General features: G+C 42.4%; 1 protein-coding gene across 2 annotated transcripts in view; it reads left to right on the top strand.

Annotated features, from left to right (window-relative positions):
- Window positions 1-20889, top strand: part of RNF128 (ring finger protein 128) — a 39765-nt gene extending 18876 nt beyond the window's left edge. For both annotated transcript variants that reach the window (XM_076347249.1, XM_076347248.1), the window contains exons 2-7: window positions 5989-6236; window positions 13307-13378; window positions 13935-14017; window positions 16578-16674; window positions 17521-17689; window positions 19173-20889. In XM_076347249.1, coding sequence (XP_076203364.1) covers window positions 5989-6236; window positions 13307-13378; window positions 13935-14017; window positions 16578-16674; window positions 17521-17689; window positions 19173-19291 — 788 coding nt within the window. In that variant the 3' untranslated portion in view covers window positions 19292-20889. The remainder of the gene's footprint in view (window positions 1-5988; window positions 6237-13306; window positions 13379-13934; window positions 14018-16577; window positions 16675-17520; window positions 17690-19172) is intronic.
- Window positions 20890-21224: the final 335 nt, after the last annotated feature.

The raw sequence follows: 21224 nt of genomic DNA, 5'->3' as shown, positions 1-21224 counted from the left end.
CTTTAAACTGAAATGAAAGGGTCTTTCATGACTTAACTGAAGCTGAATCTGGTTGGTTTAAAGCAAGTTTAAACAATGCAAAACAGTTCCAATCCCTGACCAAGCTGAGAAGCCAACTTTAAGTGAGGCTAGAGGAGCTGACTTGGAGCTGCAGTCCTTGAGTTGGCTGCCATGACATGCAAAGCTGTCAAACAGCTGGAAGTTAATTATTCACTGCAAAAAGCTTTGCCGAGGCCTGACAAGAGTCGGAAAAGCATACACGGCGTTTGTCAACGTCACCTCAGAGTATTGCACAGAGAAAATATTAAATATTTCTCTTAGATTGAATTAATGTTCTCTGTGGTGTTAGGTGGGGTACCAAAGCCGGTGGTAGAGGAGGGGAAATTGTGCAGAGGTGGCAGGTTTCGTAACTGAATTTTTTGTTTAAGTTTTGAAGGCATATGATGTTTTCTGTTAGGTACTAGTATACTAGACCTTGAAATGGGCTGCACCAGAAAAGAGCGTACAGTTGTAAAGCTGGCGTTGTGGTTAGCAGTCTGAGCTAGTTTGTTTTTCTTGGTTATGAAACTCAAGTGGTGAATAAGAAACGTGGTATTACAATAAAGATTCCTTAAAGTCAAATGCTGAAAACGGTTTCCTTAAAACTAAACTTGTTTTCTGGCAGTTAATTAGCTGGGGAACTTAAATATGGCCTTCATAACTCGAGGGGGTTTTGCTAACACAGCAGAGATTTAAATTACTGGAGGTGCTCTCTTTCCTCCCCTTTCCAGGTTGTGCTTCAGTTTTATTACATGCACAATGCAAAAGCTACATTAAGATTAACACGGGGGCAAAGTTTTTCTTTTTTCTAACATCTGGAAGAAATGGCAAAGATCTGAAAGTGCAACAGCGAAGTTTGACTTCAAACTGGTTGGAGCTCCGAGGAGGAGCAGCGTGCACAAAAAGGCCTGTTCCCTCCTCTTGAACTGGCTGCTGCACGTGGAGTGGTTTCAACTTGCAGGAGCCTGCACTGGGGCATCCAGGAGGCAGGATTTTACCCTGGGAACCACACTGCTGTAGCAACACCCTGCTCTCCTCAGGGGAAGACTTGCTTACCAAAGCTGTCTCAGAAGGGATGGCTGCTGTGAAAGCAGCAATGGGTGAAGCTTAGGCAGCGCCCTGTACTTGTTCTGATGTTCTCATGCGGTGAGTGGCTCGACTGCAAGGCTGGAGGTGCAGAACACTACGGATATATTTTAATTATACTTAAGGCAGCATTCAACTTTCATCCCAGGTGAGGAAATCTGCCTGTTATGTTTAAGCATGTAGCTAGCAGCTGTGCTCTTGAATGGCTGATGGGGCCTTCCCATGCTCCTCAGTAGCACAGACTTCAAGTCAAGACCATGAGCAAGCTCGGTGTCACCATTGCAGAGTCTCTTGTGGGCAGAACTTTCCTGTAAGTCTGCATGCTGTAGCTGTAGTCTCTGGGCTTTTAAGTCTTACTCTGCTGTATTTATTCCACCTGGAGTGCTAGTATTTATTCCACCTGGAGTGCTAGTGTAGCTCCCTTCTAAAGTTTTATTTTCTCTTTCTGTATTATAGAAAGGCTTTAACAGTAGTGAGTTTTGGGGGCTGGGCAGAAAGCCTTCAGTCATGTAGCCTCTAATTACCGCAAAACCCAGCGCATTCCTTAATCTCTGAATCTCCTTGACACTGTGAACTCCAGACCACCTGGAAGCTGTACTATAACTATCTGAAAGGGTGGACAACTTCAACAGGTCCCAACAGAGAAGTGAGAAAGGAGTGCTCATTACTGGATATTAATAATCAGTATCTATGGAAAACCAGTTCCCTTTTCATTAAAAAAAAAAAAGAAGAAATTTCACTGTAACACCCGGAGAAATCTGCTCGTAGTGTTTCTAGAAGTTGTAATTGTACTTGTAATATGTCTGGGAAGGAGGTAGTTCTTCTAAGCTGCCAGGGCTTCTCGTTCCTTCACTTGCAAGAAGGGGGAGGAAGGAAAAAAATCAGGCAAGTCTGAAAATTCCACCTCCTGTGGGAATCAGCTTGCACCTTTGTTCACCCTGAACACACTGTGACAGCTCTTCTGAGCTGCTTCTGTGGGGAGAGGGTTTATGGTGATAGCTGTGCAAGATATGGAGACCGTGGAGGCATCAACGCTGTGCTCTAGCATGGATCTGCGATGCAAGTGTTGCCTTGAGGTATGCCATGGAGTCCCACCATACTTAGCAATGGCACAGAGGGGCCTACTCATTTGGGACTTAGTCATAGGCAGTGGCTCAACTGTTGTCCTGTACATTGTGTATACTTAATCTGAATCAGGTAAGCAATGCTTTGCCATACCTTGTTTTGAAGCAGGGATTTGGTTGGCCCCAAGATCTGATCCTTGCCTTGATGTCCTTTAATGCATGAACAGATTGTGATTTTTTTTTTTTTTAAGCTAAAAATGACTGCTATTAATGCATTGATGAGGTTACATTGCAGTCTGCTAAATATTGTGGGGTGACTGTTCTCCAGGACCTACAATTTGCTTGGTTCAAAACAGACTTTCTGTAGCACACACAAGAGTAGCACTGGACTACAATAATCCCCTTAATGAATGTGAAAAAGCAGGTGTTTACTGTGCAAAAGTTAATACTCCCAGTTCTGTGCACCTCTTGCACATTGCATTTTTCTACTGAATTGCCAAACCTGTAACGTCATGTTTTCAGGGGACAGAAGTGTAATGGCAGAACAAGTGAAGTCTTTGCAGGGCAGAGTTTAATATAGGTATTTATATTGGTATAAATAGATGCAACTCCACTCTGTAAACCTGATACAGGAAGGTAAAACTTTGATCCCAGCCATGCACTCTCCTTGTGTGCCAAATGTGCTTGTGTCCCAGCTCTTGCCCTGCCCCAACAAACTATTTAAGTTCTTGTGCTTCATCTGTACCAACCCGTATCTGCAAAACAGCATCCTCCAAATTTTGACCAGCCTTATGATTTGGGAGGTACCTTCTGCGAAACTCCACATCTACAGAGGCAGACTGTATTTGTCTAAGGACTTGAAAAACTTTCCCTCTTGAATTTCACAGGAGATGAGAAAGGAGAGAGGCTGGGAAATGTTTAACTAAACAGGTCTTGCTTCTGTTTAGCAATGAGCCTGTTATTAGCTAAACAGGCAGCAGCTTAATATCACCTTCTAATGTCCCTTAAACTGTTACAGAAAGCTTTACCTGAATCACAAAAGCTGACGCCTAGGTGAGAAACTTGGGTTTCTATGAGGTTTTTGCCACGCACAACTAATTTGACTTTCCTCTTGCTTTGCTGGAGTCTGGGGGGGGGGGAAAGCTGGCAGTTCAGGGCAGCTGCTATGCTTCAGACACCTCTGCAGATGTCCACTCAAATAGCTTGTTTCCATTAAGATGCCCAAGCACTGTGAGGAGCCTCTAGATAGGTTGGTGGTTTCCAGGCCACAGTAACATGTTTCAGTATCTGTCATGATGGGACCCATCTAGCAGCTCAGGAAGCATTGGGTGGGGGTGATCCTAGCTGGTTTTATTCTAGAAGCACAGCAGTAGTCCCAAACATGGATTCTGGGTTTCTATCTTAGCTTCAGGCTAATAGGGCATCCTTGAATGTCCTCTTGGCAGGCAAAGGAGGCCTTGTTTTCTGCCAGGTAAGGGGGATGTCCCCCTGACAGGCCCTGTGTGATGGTGCCAGAGCTTTGTCTAGTCCCTGTCCAAAAGGAGCTACTGAAGTGACTAAACTCCTGTGCTACTGATGGCTAGAAATTAGGTGCAGTTTCTGGATTCCTTTCCCCTGTTGTTGGCACAAGGTATTTGGTTAACTTTGTATGATGTCAGGTTAGCTCACCTGTAATGGCCTTTAGAAATTAATTGTTGGTTCTAAGAGTTTGCATTACAAAATATTGAAGATGGATGCCGATGTATGTCAGTGGGGGTTCGCTCCAAGGGGGGAGGAGTAGTGCAGGTGCTAATGGAAATGACCACTCTTACTTCTGCCCTTGTTGCTGCAGTGTCAAAGCTACCAGCTGACAACTCGCATGTGTTTATCTCAAGCAGAGCTGAAATTGCAAGAGAAATAACTTGGGGAAAAACTGTCAGGAAAAGACTTAAAACTGTCATCTAATGACATCCTGGTGAACTGATTAGCCTGAAACTTAGATAGAAGATTTAACAAGAAAACTTGTTCAACAACTGATGGCTTAGTAGCTGAAGTGGTTTTGCAGGCTGATGGTGACACTTCATTAACAGGAATCCCTGCACTACATCTTGTATTGTGTATAATCACAAGCTATATTTGACTAGTGAGACACGCAGAAACGAAGGGGAATAAGGCAGAACAAGATTTTCTTGCTTTTTTGGCAGGCTTTTTATTTTCTTGTTGTCAAAGCCTGCTCTTCCACACTTTCTTCCATGCTTATGAAAGTAAGTCTCAGCTTCTGACTTGACCCATGCTTAATTCTTTACTTGCTCATAACACCTCACTCCAGCTCATTTTATAACTGATGTATAAGCCCTAGTTCATCATAAAGGATAGTGGCAGTCTGGCTGATTTTTTTTTTTTTTTTTTTTTTTTGGTGTCCCCTTCTCTGTGTGATGTACTTCTCATTACAAGGAGCTTTCTGAATAAAAGATGAGTTTAGTAACACTGAGGAGAGTTGCTAGACATCATGCTTAGCTATCTTGGATCCAAGGCATTACGTGAACAAGCTGGAAAACTAATAAGCACTTTCTCAAATGAGAGCCTTTGTGGTTTAACACCAATTCTAGTTTTTTGATAGCTGAAAGTTGGATAAGGTTTCTCTTAATGGAGGAAAAAAAAATTGGTCTCCCCATTAAAAGGTGTTTGGCTAGGAGGTTAGCTAAAAATAGCACTTCTGTAACAGCCTTTATTCCATCACCGTGCAGTATCTATTACGAATGTTGTGCATCTGATGGTTTAATGCAGTGAGGCTCCTGACTGGCTAGTCTTGAATTCACTTTTCTTATATTTAGTTTAGAGAGAGGCCAGTGACAATTTACTTGTCTCCCTTTTTCCCTTCCCACCCCCCCCCTTAAGAGCCTCTCTGTTATATTGTGGCTGCCTGAAGTTCCTGTGAATAGTATCAAGTGTCCTCAAGTACTTGCTTGTCACTGAAATGAAAGCAGCTTTGTTCTGGTCTGTACTTGGTGACCAGAGTTGCTTGAAATGTCTTCCTACCATAAACCCCTTGGTTCCTCTGATGGCTTGTCATGATGTTCAACTGAGTAAATGAAATCTGTTAAAATCTGGATGGAGTTTGCCATCTGCCACCAACTGTTTAAAAGCCGAGCACACCTCCATATTTGCTTCCCTCTGAATTTGCATTAGAAACCCACAACAACATTTATAGTTCACAACCAAATTTCACTCAAACACTTCTCAATTGCTGCTGAAAATACAGGAGCAAAGGCTGATCTGTGGCTTTGATTGCTCAGTGTCTGGGGAAGTACTCAACAGTACTGTCAAATCTAGAAGAGAGGTGTTAAGAAGCAGCAGCGGAGCAGGGAGGGAGTCAGATCCATTACAGGAAGGGTCCCTAAGCCACCAGCTGTGTACCTGGCATCCCTGAGCTCCTGGCTATGCTGCAATCCCTAGTGACCTCACTCTGTATAGGACTTATTTTTAACTTCATGTAGTTCAAGGGCATGTTAAAATGTAAATTGCCAAAGTGTTGAGTCTAAAATGAAGACAATGCGTGTCCTATATGGGAGTGAGGAGTGCTATGGAGGGGAATGAATTCTAAATATGGTTCACTTATGCAGCTCACAGGTAATGGGACATACCTTTCAGCTGAACAAGCACATGGAGATGACACTTATTCCATCAGCTCATGTTGAATCTGCAAATGCTAGTTAGAAACTTTCCAGTCTGTTCTTTAGCACTTGAACTGGGACATTTAAGACAATGACTTTTATACAACACCTGGGAACTGAGCATGGATTCCCCTTCTCCTTTGCAGGTGCTGAAAGCATTGTTGCAATTATGATTGGCAACCTGAAAGGCATGGAGATCTTACACCGGATTGAGAGTGGCATGACAGTGACTATGGTTATTGAAGTGGGGAAAAAGCATGGTCCTTGGATGAATCAATACTCCATCTTCTTCATCTCGGTGTCGTTTTTCATTGTCACAGCAGCAACCATGGGCTACTTTATTTTTTATTCTGCTCGGAGACTCAGGATTGCAAGGGCCCAGTCCAGGAATCAGGTGAGTTTGTGTGCGCCACTGCTTTTTTTTTTATACCTCTGAGCCTCTATTCTGTGGATCCTGAGGGCAAAATACTGGTTGAGCACCAAAATTACTGAATTTGTTCATTCCACAGGACTGTGATCTTTAAAATGTGAAGAGATGTATCTTTAAACAGCTTAAAACTTTACAGAGAAACAGCAAAAAGTAAACTGTCTGGAGAAAGCAACTGATTATGTTTAGCTAACTTTGCCTCCTACAAATTTTACTCCCTGAACTGCAGTGCAGCTGCCATCTACCCTAGTATGAGAACTCTGTTCAATGCTAAACAATGCTGGTGTATTGGAGGCGGTGAGGGAGCTAAACTGCTTTTAGCTGACCCTCACACTTCCCACATAGCACTGCCTATGTGCTAGCTGTAATGTGAGACACGACTGCAAATGTGTCTGCGAAGCGGTGCGTGACTTTGGCTGCCTTTCTGTAGACCACAAGTTGAGAAACTGCTGCTTGTTGAAAGCTGCTTTCTGACTGAAAGCTTTGAGAATTGCAGTGACAGCCTCAATTAGGAGTTGAAAAAAAGCACTGTTAAATTGTGTTCTTTTTAAACCCCAGGCAGGGAGTTGCTAATGAGTTAAGTTTCCAAGTAACTCTCTTCTGTGCAATAATTTGATCAGCTGATAGGACTAATGCTTACAGCTTTGTCTTCAGTCTGATCAGACCCGCCTTATACCTGCTACTTCAGGGCTTAAGCAAAAGCCTTAAAAGTGAGAATAAAGTCCTGGCCTGACATCTGTCAAAGGTGATGGGCAGCAGCAGGAACAGGATCCGAGTGGCTCAGATGTGAGTACTTACTTCAGCTGTGCCCTTACAGCTGTGTTGCAAAGGAGACCATTGATATTTGCAGTGCTTCTTACAGGAGCTGCCTGAACTCTGAAAGAAGAGTTGTTAGAGTCCTCTCCGACAGGCAGCAATAGCACAAGCATCTCACTCTAGCTGGGCTCAGCGTATGTGAATTATCTCTGGATCAGTGGTTAGATAGTTAAAGAAGTGGCAGACTTCTCTGCCATTGCAGAAGACCTGCCCTACTGAGCTTCTCTGCTCTCCTGGAGATTTCAGGCCCCTTGAGCAAGATCCTTCTGAAATAAGCTGATGAAGCTAGAAGTTGGATGCAGGTGTCGAAATTCAGGACAGTTTCAGGCTTCTGTAACATGTTAGGACTGGCTTCTTTAGAATGTTAACATGCAGAACCATCGTTGTTCTTGTCAGGCAGAGAGACTAGCTAGGGCGAATGACAGCAGTATTCCCGGAGTTGAATGCTGGGTTTAAATATTGGCGAGAGTTGAATGCTGGGTTCTCTCTAGTAATCACAGAACCTAACTCAGTCCAGTTTGCGTTCTGAAATCCTGTTGTCTAAGTGTAATCTTGTGGATGATGGTCAGCTGGCTATATCCTTACTGAGACTAGAGATCTAACAGTGAGCTGAAACTATTTGTGCCTCGCCTAAGCTGTGTCTGCCTCAACTTCTGGACTAGGCCTCCTCTAAGTGCTTTGTTTTAGCCTGTTTGAATGTTCTGGTGTTATGCCACACCTGGAAGTGGTATGAGCATACAATAAGGGAATAAGGATACAATAAGGGAATAGTTGAAAGAGCAGTATTGGAAGTTGTCATCTGCCTGTGAGATGTAGCATTGCCACTCCTGGATGTCATATGGAGTTGTCTCTCTAGTACCTTTCATGAGGGATGGCATGGAGCTCTGTAACTTGATGCTGTCCTCTTGCTGACATCTGTGGACAGAGATGCACACCGTCTCCTGCTGATGAATTCCCTCTTTCATTCCCTGCCATCCACCCTAGTATGAGAACTCTGTTCAATGCTAAACAAACCTGGGCAGGAAAAACTGAGCGCCCTAGAAGCCACTCTGCAAAGGGCACTGTTTATCAAATCTCATGAAAATTTTTCCTTCTTTGAAGATATTTAACAGAGCAGTTGTGGAAGTCCAGCTCTATTCTGAGCTATGAGGCTTTCAATAAGCTACAAATGTTATTAATGCCTCAGTGGTAGATGGTACTGGGAAAATCCAGTCTGCTTGGCTAGTACCTTCACAAACTATTTCTGTCTTGGGCTCTGTGTGCACAAGTTTACTGTAGATTGAAAACTAACATTGATAAATGACATGCCAGTTCCACGTGATTTCAGCTGAACTGAAATTAAGGAGCCTTAAAAAGTGCTTTATAAAATATAAGAATAGAAGAAAGCTTCTCTGCTATCAGGGGATAAAAATGTACTGTTTTGTAAAAGTGAAACTCAAGACAATCCAGAATTGTTTTCAATTGTTTTTATACCACGGCATCTAAAAACTGACCTCACAATGATTAGATAAGCAAAGAATAACAAGAAAGTTCTTTAGTTAGTGAAGGTGAACTACTAAAATGTGATGCTACAGTGTTCCCTGTTAGCCAGCTGATTGGATTTTCAGTGTATATCCAAAGTTTGAGACTTTAACTGCTTTGGCTCCATGAAATACTGAATATTAGTCAACTGATCAGCTTGCATGCTGCATGGGGAGCTTTTCCTGTCATTGTTCAGCCCTTTGGAAACTCGGATTGCCTGGACTTCAGTCTGTTATTTGGTGGAGTAAAGGAGTATGTTTTATCTCCTTTATTGCACAGATGTTGAAGGAAGGTGTCTTTAGGAAACAGTAAAGTGTGTTGATCATTAAAAGTATTACAAATATCCCTCTTTCAGAAGTGAACTGCTGTTCTGAATGCATCCCTTTACCCAGTGTTACTACTCTTCAAAGTATCTCTCTGCTTTTTTGACCTTCCCTGTGGGATTATATTGCTATTGTGTGAGGAGTCTTTTAAAGTGTCAGTCTACCACTTGAACCAAAATGAACACTTTTGAATTGCTCTACAGAGTGCTATGATGAGCTAATTGTGATTTGTGATAATGATGCTCTGCAGCTTGTTTCTTGTATGTTCAGATTCCTGAATATTTGGCTTGTTCTTGTGGACTGAGCCACAGCCCCAGGAGAACTCTCGCCCTGGACTGAAAAGGGCGGTGAAGCTTGAGTCCCACTTGTTTACCAAAGAGATTGAACAGAAAGACGGGAGACCATTTTCTAGATGTTTTGCCTCTTCTGCAAAGGCTTCTTGAAAACAAGAGCCTGGCTAGACACGTGTTTCATTCATGCATGGGACTAGTAGTAACCCTTGCTTGAATTGGATGGCTTCCAGGTATTACCATGTTGGCAATATGTTTTTCCTTTTCTTTTGGCTTAAGAAAAATCTTCAGACTGCAGTGCTTTCTGAAGCAATCTCTTCTTTTATAGACAGTCAGGCTGTTGAGTACCTTTAAACTTTGCCATTTGCCAATACAGTTTCTGTACTTTTTGGTACGACTACTTGCTTCTTCTGGTGAAGGTGCTTTTTCTGGATGGCTTGATCACATATAACCCAGGTTTTAAACATGTTCTCCTCTGCAGACTTTTCTTGAAGGCAGCAGCTGTCTCTCACTCAGCTTGAGCAGGAATTGCATACAAGTCAGTAATGTAAAACTGTGCAAAGGGTTTCTTTAAAAAGTTGAGTGACTATTGAGAAGAGCCAGTCATGTTGTCTTGCGGTCCAAGAGAAAACGTAAGTTTAGTAGCGCATCTGTCCTAACTGTGAGTTAAAATAGAGTAGCTTTTTCCTCATGAGCCAGCTAGCTAAACTGTTTACAACCTACTAGTTCTTATCTGAATGCATATTTTCTTCTGGGCTTGAAATGCAAGTCCCCACCTCTGCGATCTTTTACTGCATTGTGAGGTCTGTGAGCAAGAAGGTGGAAAAACAAGGCAGGTGTGGTAGGTGGCTTGCTGCCTTTCTCGTCAGCGGAGTACTGGCAAATTGAGTTCCTCAATATATTAACCATTCTTAATAATGCAAAATGGCCAGTGATGTTATCTGTGCCCTAGTTTCCAATTTAAGCTCAAGTCTTCACTTCCATTGATTTCATAAAGATTAGATGTTGCAGCTGAGAAATGACCTAATTAATGGCTTTGGAGGAGGTGAGTTGCTCAACTTTCCACAATTCAGAACTGTTTTCGTGGCAGCAGCTACCTGTGGGGAAGAACTTCCTTAGCTTACAGGAGAAAAGCAGGAGTTCCTGACCTCCTTAGAGCTTGCCGGTCTGCATTGCCATGACTGTGCTCCCAGGGTGCCAGGAAGGCACCCTTATGCAGAAAGGGTTGGAGATAAAATCAGCAGCGCTGGACTAGGAAAGACTGAGGACTAAGCAACAGCAAACCTAACTTTCCCAGTTAGGTACCTCTCTACTTCAACATGCCAGAGCCTGGATAAGGAGCCGGGACCTGGCCTGTTTTGTAATATCTTGATTCTTTTTTTGTTTGTGCCTCAACTTAGCTATTTTTTCCTCAAGTTGCTGGGTTGGGGCTTTTAGACTTTTAATGTCATTAACATTTAATGTTTGCTTGAAAAACTTGGCTTCACAAAATGCTTTGACATTCCAAACTCGAGTATCCTGGATGTCCTGGTAGGCTATTCAATAAAAAGCTTCCTCTCGCAACCTTTCTCCATCCCCCCGGAGGACTGTTCTGCTGTACAAATCAATGTTGAAGGTGACTTTGCCATTGGTGCATTTCATGAAGAGCAATAAAACTTGTGCCCAGGCAAAACTTAAAATATTGTTTCAGTAAATTATTAACAATACAGCCAGTTTGGTCCTGTCTAATATGCTTGGCCTGACATCAGATGTGTAGATTAGATACTGTATGAGGGAGTACATTCCTAGAAAGTTTAGTTTTCAATTAATAACAAGTAGTGGTGACAGACAGTTCTGGCTGCACATGAGAAATACTAATATTGCTGCATTCCTGCTCTGACATTACCACATTTGCTGCTGAAATTTTTTGGGGCCTCAGTGTTTACTGAGATGAGTATGTGGCTGCTTCTCTGGCTTCAGTCTGAAACACTGACAAGGGGAACATCATTCTAAAGTTAACCTTAAGTGACATACAGAAACATGTATTGATGTCTTCAGCAGAAGAACTTTACAAGCTTCAAAGAAAACTTGACTAGTTCTTGTTCCTAAAAAATATACCTGAAAACTTGTTTGCATCCTTCACCTTTGGACTGTATGTATCTCTTCCTTGGTAGTTGTTAATAGCTATCAACTATTAAACTCCTAAAAGCGTGCACATTGATGCTATATCTTAGGACCCCAAAACAACGCTGATATACAAATAGGTCATTTTGCATGAAAACTGTTTGACAGGGTCCCAGCAGACTATATAATCAACCTGTGTCGTGGTTTAATCTCAGTCAGCAATTAAGCACCACGCAGCCGCTCGCTCACTCCCCCCCACCCGGTGGGATGGGGGAGAGAATTGGAAGAGCACAAGTTAGAAAGACTCGTGGGTTGAGATAAAAACAGTTTAATAATTGAAATAAAATGATAATAATAATATGATAATAATAATAATAATACACAAAACAAGTGATGCACAGCACAATTGCTCACCACCCGCTGACCGATGCCCAGCCAGTCCCCGAGCAGCGGCCCCCCCGGCCAGCTTTTCCCAGTTTATGTACTGAGCATGACGTCACATGGTATGGAATGTCCCTTTGGCCAGTTTGGCTGTGCCCCCTCCCAGCTTCTTGTGCACCTCCAGCCTCCTCAGTCAGTAGAGCATGGGAAGCTGAAAAGTCCTTGGCTAGTGTAAGCATTACCTAGCAACAACTAAAACACCGGTGTGTTATCAACTTTGTTCTCATCCTAAATCCAAAACACTGTACCAGCTACTAGAAAGGAAATTAACTCTATCCCTGCCGAAACCAGGACAACCTGTTTGCCATTAACTGCTTCAGCACAGGGAATCTTATGCAGACTTGAATTACTAATTCTTGCTGAGTTTGTTAGGCTGTCAGTAGCAGCCCTCCCACCCGCTTGTTCCTTCTGTACTTGTGCCACCAGCACTGCACCTTCATCCCAGGAAAGGTTCTTGTAACTGAACTAAAATGCATAAGGGGAAGTAATGCTGGAAAGCTAGCAGTGCGGGGTTCCTGCACTGAGCAGCTGAATTGGGAGGAGGATTTTTGGTTAGCTGCAAAACTCGAGTCTCGTCTGTCCCTAAGTGCTGTGTTGGGACGGCGCTGCCAGAGTTGCCTGATACGCCTCTGTGTCCTGAGGCAATAAATGCACTGGAGAGGGAGAGGACAGTCATATTCCTCATGTTGGTGGAACAGCACCAACCTGTGACCTTTAAACAGAGATGTTGGCTCCTGTGCTAATTAAATGCTTTGCAGTGACAGCTGGACAGCAACAGTCGCCAGGCAAGCTGGGCTTCTGCTGTCTGCTCATCTCTGCCCTGCTATCCTGACAGCAGCAAGTAAATTACTGCATGAAGGGGAATGCTTCCTCCTCTGCTTTCATTAAAGCTGCCCTGTAATCCACCTGGGGCTAGTCATCTGATTTGTTTCACACCTTGTGTCATGGGGAGGGGAAGAAATAGCTCTGAGCCCTTTTTTTTTTTTTTTTTTTTTGTTAGGAGGCTCCTGAGCTGTTTGTGTGCTCTGTAAAGCAGTTGTGGCAGAGGACTAGTTCAGGGTGCGTTGCTGGTAGCTGAGCTGATTGGTAAAGAATCTTGCCTTTCGTCAGGATTTATGGCAGGAAGTTGTCATAAAGTGAGTAGTTAAAATTATTGATTGTCGGACTCAATGTTCAGTCTTCTGTACCAAGTCAATTTGAAGGCTTCTGTTTGTTTTGGCTAGGTCTAATCTGATCAAGGTATTATCTTACATCTTCAAAAAGAAACCCTTGAAATTCCTGTGCTCTGTGAAAAGGTTAGGTAAAAACAAAGCATATGCAAATGCCCTGTTGGTGTGTCACCCAGAGTCAATAACCACATCAGTATGTCCCGGAACTGTTTCATGTTGTCTCTAAATAGCATGGTCATGCTTACTTGGCTTGTTTTGATAACATCTGGGTTATAAAACTGGGGCCTGCTTGCAGTAGGCACCTTGGTAAGTATTACTAACCACCACTTAAGAGAAAAATGACTGTGTTTAACCAGGACTGCTTTCTGTTACAGCAACAACTAAAGGCCAGGGCCAAGAAGGCCATTGAACAGTTACAGCTCCGCACCCTGAAGCAAGGGGACAAGGTATGACTGATCCTATAATTTTCCGAGCGTTATGGCACACGCTTTGCACAGAACCCGGAGTGGTGCTTAGTACTGGAGCAGGATGCAGAAGTCTCCCTGAGCCAGTAACTGTCTGTTGCAGAGAAGGTTCCTCTTTCAGACCAGGTCCCTTTTCCGGGGTGCAAGACTTTCCAGTCTGCACATTCTTATAAATCATACTACTTTTTTAGCTGCTTGCTTGTAGTCTTGATGAGTGAGAGGTCCTAACTTGCCAGCATGGATGCTTAAAGGTAAACTAAAACTGGAGGTAGCAGTTTCTAAACCTCTACAGCACTGCCTCAAATAATCCAATCATGGTTTGCAGCTGGACTTCTAAACCATGGGATTAAACTTTCAATGCTTCTGTTAAAGTGTCAGCTTCACTACGAGTAATCCGCACAATGTGTTTATATAAGATTATATACAGGAGCATCTTAGATTACTTTAGCTAGACCCCTTTGTCTGCAGTAAATCTGACTGTAGCTCAAAGGAAGCTTTCAATGTCTGTTAACGCTGTAAATTCATTTCACCGCTTTAGGAAACTGGTCCTGATGGAGATAGCTGTGTTGTGTGCATTGAGCTGTACAAGCCGAACGAAGTAGTGCGCATTCTGACTTGCAAGTAAGTTGTCTTCCAAACTGCCCCTTAATTCAAAATCTGGAAGCATGCCTCTTACCAGTTGTTCCTTCTGCTATGTTAACAAAGCTGATCAAACTTTAATCAAGCTGTTGCGCAGCAAGAATTCTTGAATCTCTGTCAAACAGTGTTTTGAACAACAGGAACTGTGTAAATACACACTTGTAGTGTGCCCCGATGGCCTGTGTTCATAACTTCCCCTGTGAGTGGATTGACAAGTATAACTTGGCAGACCACAGTGCCGCTCCAGGGGATGCCAGGGCTTTTTAAAGATTTCTTCCTTTGCTGGTGTATAAGAATGTTACCTCTAAATTGCAGATAACTGGCAAAACTATGCCCATTTCTTGTCACTTAGATTACTGGTTACTAAGAGGGTTGTGCTCCCATTAAACTTGTTAAACCATGCTAACTTTTGTAGTTTAGAAGAAAGCATTTCTATTCTTGTATGCATCATCTGAAATAGAGACCAAAATAGAGCTATAGCAGTTTATTTTTATAGAATTCTCTACTGTTGTATCTCATTGCTGCGCTTCTGTGGAAGCCCGGTATTGTAGCGCTAAGACTTTAATTTGATTGCTCCTAAGATGAGCCTTTTCAGGGCTTAAGGAAACTTGTTCTGTGGGACTTCTCCCTGTATCTGCTGAATGGGACTGCTCTGGCAAAGCTTCTAAAATCAGAGGGCTGCAATATGAACTGCACAAATTTTGTATGGGAAGAGGTTTTGTAACCCTTGGGGAGGGTTACAAAAAAGCACTTGGAAAAATTTTGATGTAGAAAAATTGAAATTCTGAAGAACGGAAAAATCTGTAGCTGCTGTTGTGTGCTGAGCAGTGTTATTTGTCAAACGCTATCAAATTTGAGCTGGGGTTACCTTTCCACCAGGTTAATTTTGCAAAAGCTTTCCCTGCTCCCAAGCAGTAGGACTTCTAAGCTGTTTTGATATCCAACTAGCAAACTTCCTTGATCTAATGTTTAATAGTTTAGAAAAAAACAAAACTGAATAAGCTTTCAGGCACGTGTGTCAATGATTATTCAGTTGTCTTGTCAGGTTTATGCTCGTGGGTAGTCCTGTTTAGTAATGAAGTGCCACGAGTACTGAAGCATTTAGACAGGCTCTAGATACTTTTGGCTGATGGGAGACCTGACTTCTCATTATTTCCCTATAAACCCTGCTAACCCTGATGTGAACTTGCGAACAAAGCATGACTTAATTGGTTAAGAGGGGAGTAACTTCCTTTGAATGTATTCTTTATACACAAATTTGCTGCATTATGCTTTGCGCTGAGACTGCTTTTACATACATTTGTGGTGTTTCATTCCTCTTTGGCCCAAATGTAGCTCTAAGAGGCACTAGTTTAAGATAACTGCATTTACTTGATAGTCTTCACCAGTGGTGACCTCTGCCAGTATCAACCATATTAAATTCTCTCTCACATGAGTTATAAACTGATATTTACTGCAAGAACGTACTAAAGTTGGTGGTCGACCTCAACACTGAGACTCTACTTGTTGAAAGCATTTAACTATATCCATGAAAGAAAGAAGCAATCGAATGCTCCTGTGAGTCACATCAGTGGTATCTAAGTAGCTGGGGCGTGTGTATTTGCAGAAGGCATTCTTGTCCGGATAGTCAAACTGAAGGCATTTATAGTAGCGGAGGTACACAAGACCAGTATTCAGTCCAAGTACTTAAAATAGTCACACATCAAGGAAGTTTCAGGTTGTACTCTAGGCATTACGTTGGTGCAGCTGGAAGGAGGTGCTGGTTGTGTGGGCTGAATTGGAGAATCCTGGTATCCTACTGGGGCGTAGGATACTGAGTACTGGATGTGGTGATCTCTGCACTTGTCTCATAATAGAGTTCTGATTAATATAGAGTCTGTCTGCCTTGCTATTTCTATTCAGGCTGAGGGAACAGGCAGATTACAGGATTTCAAGTCATCCTCCTAAATCTGTGGCCTAATTCAGACCCATTGTGGAATTGAGTGTCTTCATAGAAGCATACATTTGCATCTGTAATGGCTGAACTATATTTACTTTCTTGAGTATACAGCCTGCCAAATATCCACTTGGAATACACAGTGACTGCACAGACAAAGTAAATGTGTGGGAGTATAGTTTATCTTGAGGGCATAACTCTGAGATGATTTTTCTATGTAGTTTTAACAGAAACAAGTGCTACTTAGTCATCTGCATCTGTGTGACAGAAGTTAACCTTAAAGCTAAGGCTGAGATGTCAATATTTGAATTAGTTAAATTATCAGCTGGGAATGTATTGTACACAGATTAAAAAAAAAGCTTAAGACTGATGTAGCAAAGATGATAATGCTGAATTCTAGCAAGTTGTATAGAGATAGTAATAAGCATAAACCAGCTACAGGTTGAGAGATCAACTATCCCTAACTTTCAACTGAAACTTGTGGCAAAATAAGGTAATCCATTCTAGAATGAATAAATTCTCGGTGTTTCTAAATGGGCCTTCATAGCTGCCACAAACAGTTTTCCTGGTGTGAAACCTAACCTGTTGGTTACCTTCTTCCACCAGCCATCTCTTCCACAAGAGCTGTATTGATCCCTGGCTTCTGGAACACAGGACATGCCCGATGTGCAAATGTGACATACTCAAAGTTTTGGGTGTTGAGGTAAGCCAGTAGTCTGTCCTAGTGGCAGATGCCATTATAGGTATTATGCTAGTGTAGTAACCACATATTGAGCTATTTCTTGCTGCCTCTAGAGCACAGGTGATAAGCACAGGTGTTGCTGCGTCAGTGGCGAGATGCTACAGGACTAATTGCTGTGTCCCCTTTAGCAAAGCCTGCAGCTGACCTGGTCTGAGTTGGTATCATCTAAAGCCTTGGGCAGAATGTCAACCAAAATTGATTGTAATGCATGACTGAAGAATTGCTCTTAGCTCTTGCACTTGCAGCTAAGGGTGTTTCTCAAAGCTTTAGGCAGACTCTGACAACTCATACTGTCCCTGCAACCAGCCTCTATTCAGTTACTAAGTACCCGGAGTCCGTGAAAAGTGAATGTGTTAGCATGTATGGCTTTCCTGGAGGCACATGACTTCCTAGGATACATAAGGAATTTCTGATGTGTTCTGCAACTGCTCCTTGTGGCAAGTGCCAGGGGAAGATGCTGTTGCCAATGCCTGACGCTGCCTGGACCAGCTAAAATATATGCCAGATTTTGCCTGGGGGAGGGAGATCTGCACTGAGTGGAAGGAAGAATCTATTTTCCTGGTACTGGGCAGTAAACGGGAAGAGTTGGCTGAAGAATGCAGAAGCTGCATCTGAACTTCCCGCTCAATTAGGCAGTAACTGGCTTTCACCTATGATCCTGGAGGTTAACAGCAGAGCTTTTTTCAATTTTTTTTTTTTCTGGGTAAAAAGTGCATTAGACTCCAGTCCTTGCAGGCATTGGTCTCCTGGAAATAGACAGCCTCCTACAAAGTTGTAACTTGACTGTTTTTCTCTTCTTTCACAAAGGTGGATGTAGAAGAAGGGGCTGAGTCTGTGCAAGCCACAGTATCCAGTGGGACATCAAATGTCTCTACAGTTAATGAAGAGGATAATCATAGTGAAACAGCATCATCTGGATATGCTTCTGTACAAGGAGCAGATGAATCTGTTCTGGAGGAACATGCACCATCAGAAAGTGCGTCTACTGTTTCATCTGTCTTGCTAGATTGCATTGCACTTTGTTGCTTATGCTATGAATTAGGGGGGTTTGCCTTAACATCTCACAGTGCTTGAATACCTTGTTTTTCAGGGTAATCTTAATCTTCCCTTTTGTTTTAGAACTTGGCTCTGACACTTGGTCTTTGTTTTCAAATGAAACACAACCTAAATGTAAATTAAAAACTGAAGTCTATGAAAAGAGTAGTTGAAAATCAGAGGCTTACTACTTAAAGGCCAAAGAGATTTTTCTGAAGATGTCCCTCATCTCGTTGTCTCTTTGGAGATTTCATTTGGATGAGTGAGAGTTGCTTTGCCACCAGATCTGTCTGCTTTAAGTAGTTAATTACTTATAGAAAACTTTTGGTGAGTTAGTCCTGCTCTAGCTTAGATGATGCAAAATAGAGATGACAAATATTTCAATTGAATTTCAGATTTTGCCAAGGCTGAGTCATCTTTGAATGCTTTCAGAAAACTTTAATTGGAAAAGACTATCAGCTTTTCCAAATACCTTATCTTCTTGAACAAGAGCAAACTAATTGAAAATGTCTTTTTAGTGCTCAACTTCACCAACACACGCTTAGTGTTCCTGTTGATTTTAAAAATGGAAAGGTTTCAGGTAGACAAACAAAACTATCCCCTGGATTGTGGAATGGCCTTGGGAAGAGAAGTAAGTGGGGAAGCGTTCAGAGGCAAAAGGGATGCTCTGGCTGTGTCTGCTTAGATTTCCTTCGGGAAGCCTAGCTGATAGGAAAGCCGTGGGACTTGCTGCCTGCCACCTGTGGGACATGTTGCTCCAGTGAGTGATGTGTGTACGGGAGTGCCCCATGTAGGCACCCCAGTAGAGCAGGGGCCACTTCCTACAAGCTAAACATCAGAAGTTGAAATTGCATCCCTATAAGCAACTGAAGTGATGCTGGATTAGTTATATGGCTCAGGCCACTGTGTATTCTCGCTTTGACTGGCAAGGACACACTAACATCAGCCTAACAAGGTTAGTCAGTAGGGAGAAGGCCTTCCCCTCTGAATCAGCCTGTGTCCCACAGTTTATCCTGAACCTAGTCTCTAGAAGTTGCTCCTGATGCCTGTCTTCAGCAGCCCTAAAAATTATATGAGAATTGCCAATCTCCTTTATAGTTGGATTTCGTAGCCTCACACTGCCTTCTGCCACTTGAGCACACAACCTAGGCTTGCTCAGCACTAGTGAGAAGTGAACTCCAGAGCTGAACAAATATCTCTAGAAATGACAGGTAGCAATCAAGAATGGGCTCACAAACTAATGAGAGGCAGCAGAAGAGTTGTAGTTGGAGCATGGCCTTGGGTTTCCCACTCTGCAGGAAAAGTGCTGGGAAAAGACCACTGCAGTGGGCTCGTGGAAATAAAGCAAGCGTGGCTTGCTTAAGGCAGTAAAGCTTGCCTATGACACTTCTTAACTTGTCTTTTCTTGGTTTTGTTCTGGACAGATGACAACATGCATCTTGTAAACAATGAATCCCATCCCTCAGCTGTGAATGTCCTTCCACAGATTGACAACCCAAGTTTTGAGGCAGATGAAACACAAGTTCGTGAAGTCAGGTCCTAAGAGCACGCCCAGCAACATGGTGTAAGCCTTCTGCAAGGAGCTGCCTACTGCCATCATGTGTATACCAAACATTGCAAGACTGAAGCAGAAAAATATTGCCTTGGCAATGCTGAGATCAAATAGACTTGTTCAAATCATAATTGTATGGTTTGCCATTCTTAAAACTGCATCTCCCATGTGGAATTTAGTTTTAGCACTCTTCAGATAAAGCTGTCTTAAATATAAAGAAAAACGTCAGGTTTTAACACTAAAACAAAAGTTCCACCTTCAGCAAAGCTTCTCTTCAGTGTTTGAGTCCTTTAAGGAGAAGATTCTTTGTTGTAGCTGTCTACTGGGAATTGTTTTGACTTGGGTTTTTTGTTGTTTATTGTTTTTAATTCAAGTGGATTTTCATTGTAAACAAATTGATTTTGATCTGGTCTAATACTTAATTACCAGACACAGTTTAGTTTAAAGCAACATTGTATTTCATATTTCAGTGCGCTAATTTGATAGGAGAAAGTACAAACTAATGCCTGTCAAACTGGATTTTGCCCACAGTGTCTTTGGTTCTCTAGTAAACCCATTGATTCTCTACCTCTCAACTCCAACTGCCAGCTACACATTCCTAAAGGGAAGAAAGAGAGCTTCAAGCTGACAGGCCAAATCTGACTTGCACAATACTGTAAAGGGAAAAATTTGCAGGAACTTTTCAAACCTGTTAATATTAAACAGTCTGAAAGATCCTCCATGATTTTTGGAGTTCTAACCATCTCTAGCACCAGCAAAATGCCAGAGTCCTGGCCTTGTGAGAGTCTGGGATGACTTCAGGAAGACTGAACCTAAAGATGAAAAGATAGATTCTTCCCAAAGGATCTGCTGTGTTTTGTTCAGAAAATGATCCAGCCTCTGAAAAATGCTGGACTGTTGCTGTGCATTGTCTTGCCTGTGTGCTAAAGCTGCAGGGAGAGCTGATGTCCTGTAAACATAACAGTTGATTGGAGAAGTTGTCTGCCATCTGTGGGGAGTTGAACTGGGGTCAAGGAGGAACACTGGGTGCCTCAATAGTAAGCGTAGGGCCGTGCCCAGCAAAGGTAACTAAGGACATCTTACAGATGCACTTTATATATATATATTTTTTTTTTTTTAAATCTCTGTATCTATGGCTTGTTTCTAACATTAGCAGAACTTTGTCTTAAAGCCCGCAATAAAGTACTATTGAATCTGGAGGGGAAAAGCAATGCATTTTCTTGTCTATAGTACAATTAAAGTTGTTGTAAATATTTCATGATTTGTATTGAATTTGAATATGAAAATGTAAATAAAACTATATTTTGATGACCCGACTGACATTAAATATTGATTACCAGCTCTTACATGGAAACAGATGCTGAATTTGCCCTGTCCCACAGCTCCAAAACTCATTCGTTTTGGGAGGCCGAAAAGCAGCAGTGCTTGCTCAAACTACTTGGAATAAGGAATGCTTATTATGTGCAGGGTGCTACTGTTACATGGATTGAAATTGTGTTGTGAGGCTTAAGCCTAGTAGCTGTACTCTATATCAAAGAATAAACCAAGCACCTTAGGGTGTGTTCCGTGAGCTGCTTGATATACCTCTGAACTGTTCTTCTAGGCATGCTCGGCACAAGGCAGTCTTACGTGAGCTCTTCAGGTCAGACAGGTTGCATCCCACTTTCCTCTGTCAGGTTGCTCAGCATCCCTCCCTTACTCAAAAGTTTATGCTTGCTTTGTAAGACAAAGCATTTTAAAAACAATTAAATGTACTATACTATTAGATGTAGTAAAAACTTGTCGCTCCCCTGGCGAGTTTGGTAGTAGTTAGTCTTGTGCTTCTTTTTAGCTCACTTCCAAGTCTAGTTTAGGAAGTATTGGTTGATTATGGGCTCAAGTTCCAAAGCTGAATATAATTGGACTTCACTCCGAAGCTGTATTT

Source organism: Aptenodytes patagonicus, chromosome 9 (assembly GCF_965638725.1).
Source record: "Aptenodytes patagonicus chromosome 9, bAptPat1.pri.cur, whole genome shotgun sequence".
In the NCBI taxonomy this organism is placed as follows: Eukaryota; Metazoa; Chordata; class Aves; order Sphenisciformes; family Spheniscidae; genus Aptenodytes; species Aptenodytes patagonicus.
This window is presented reverse-complemented; position numbering and strand designations above follow the sequence as displayed.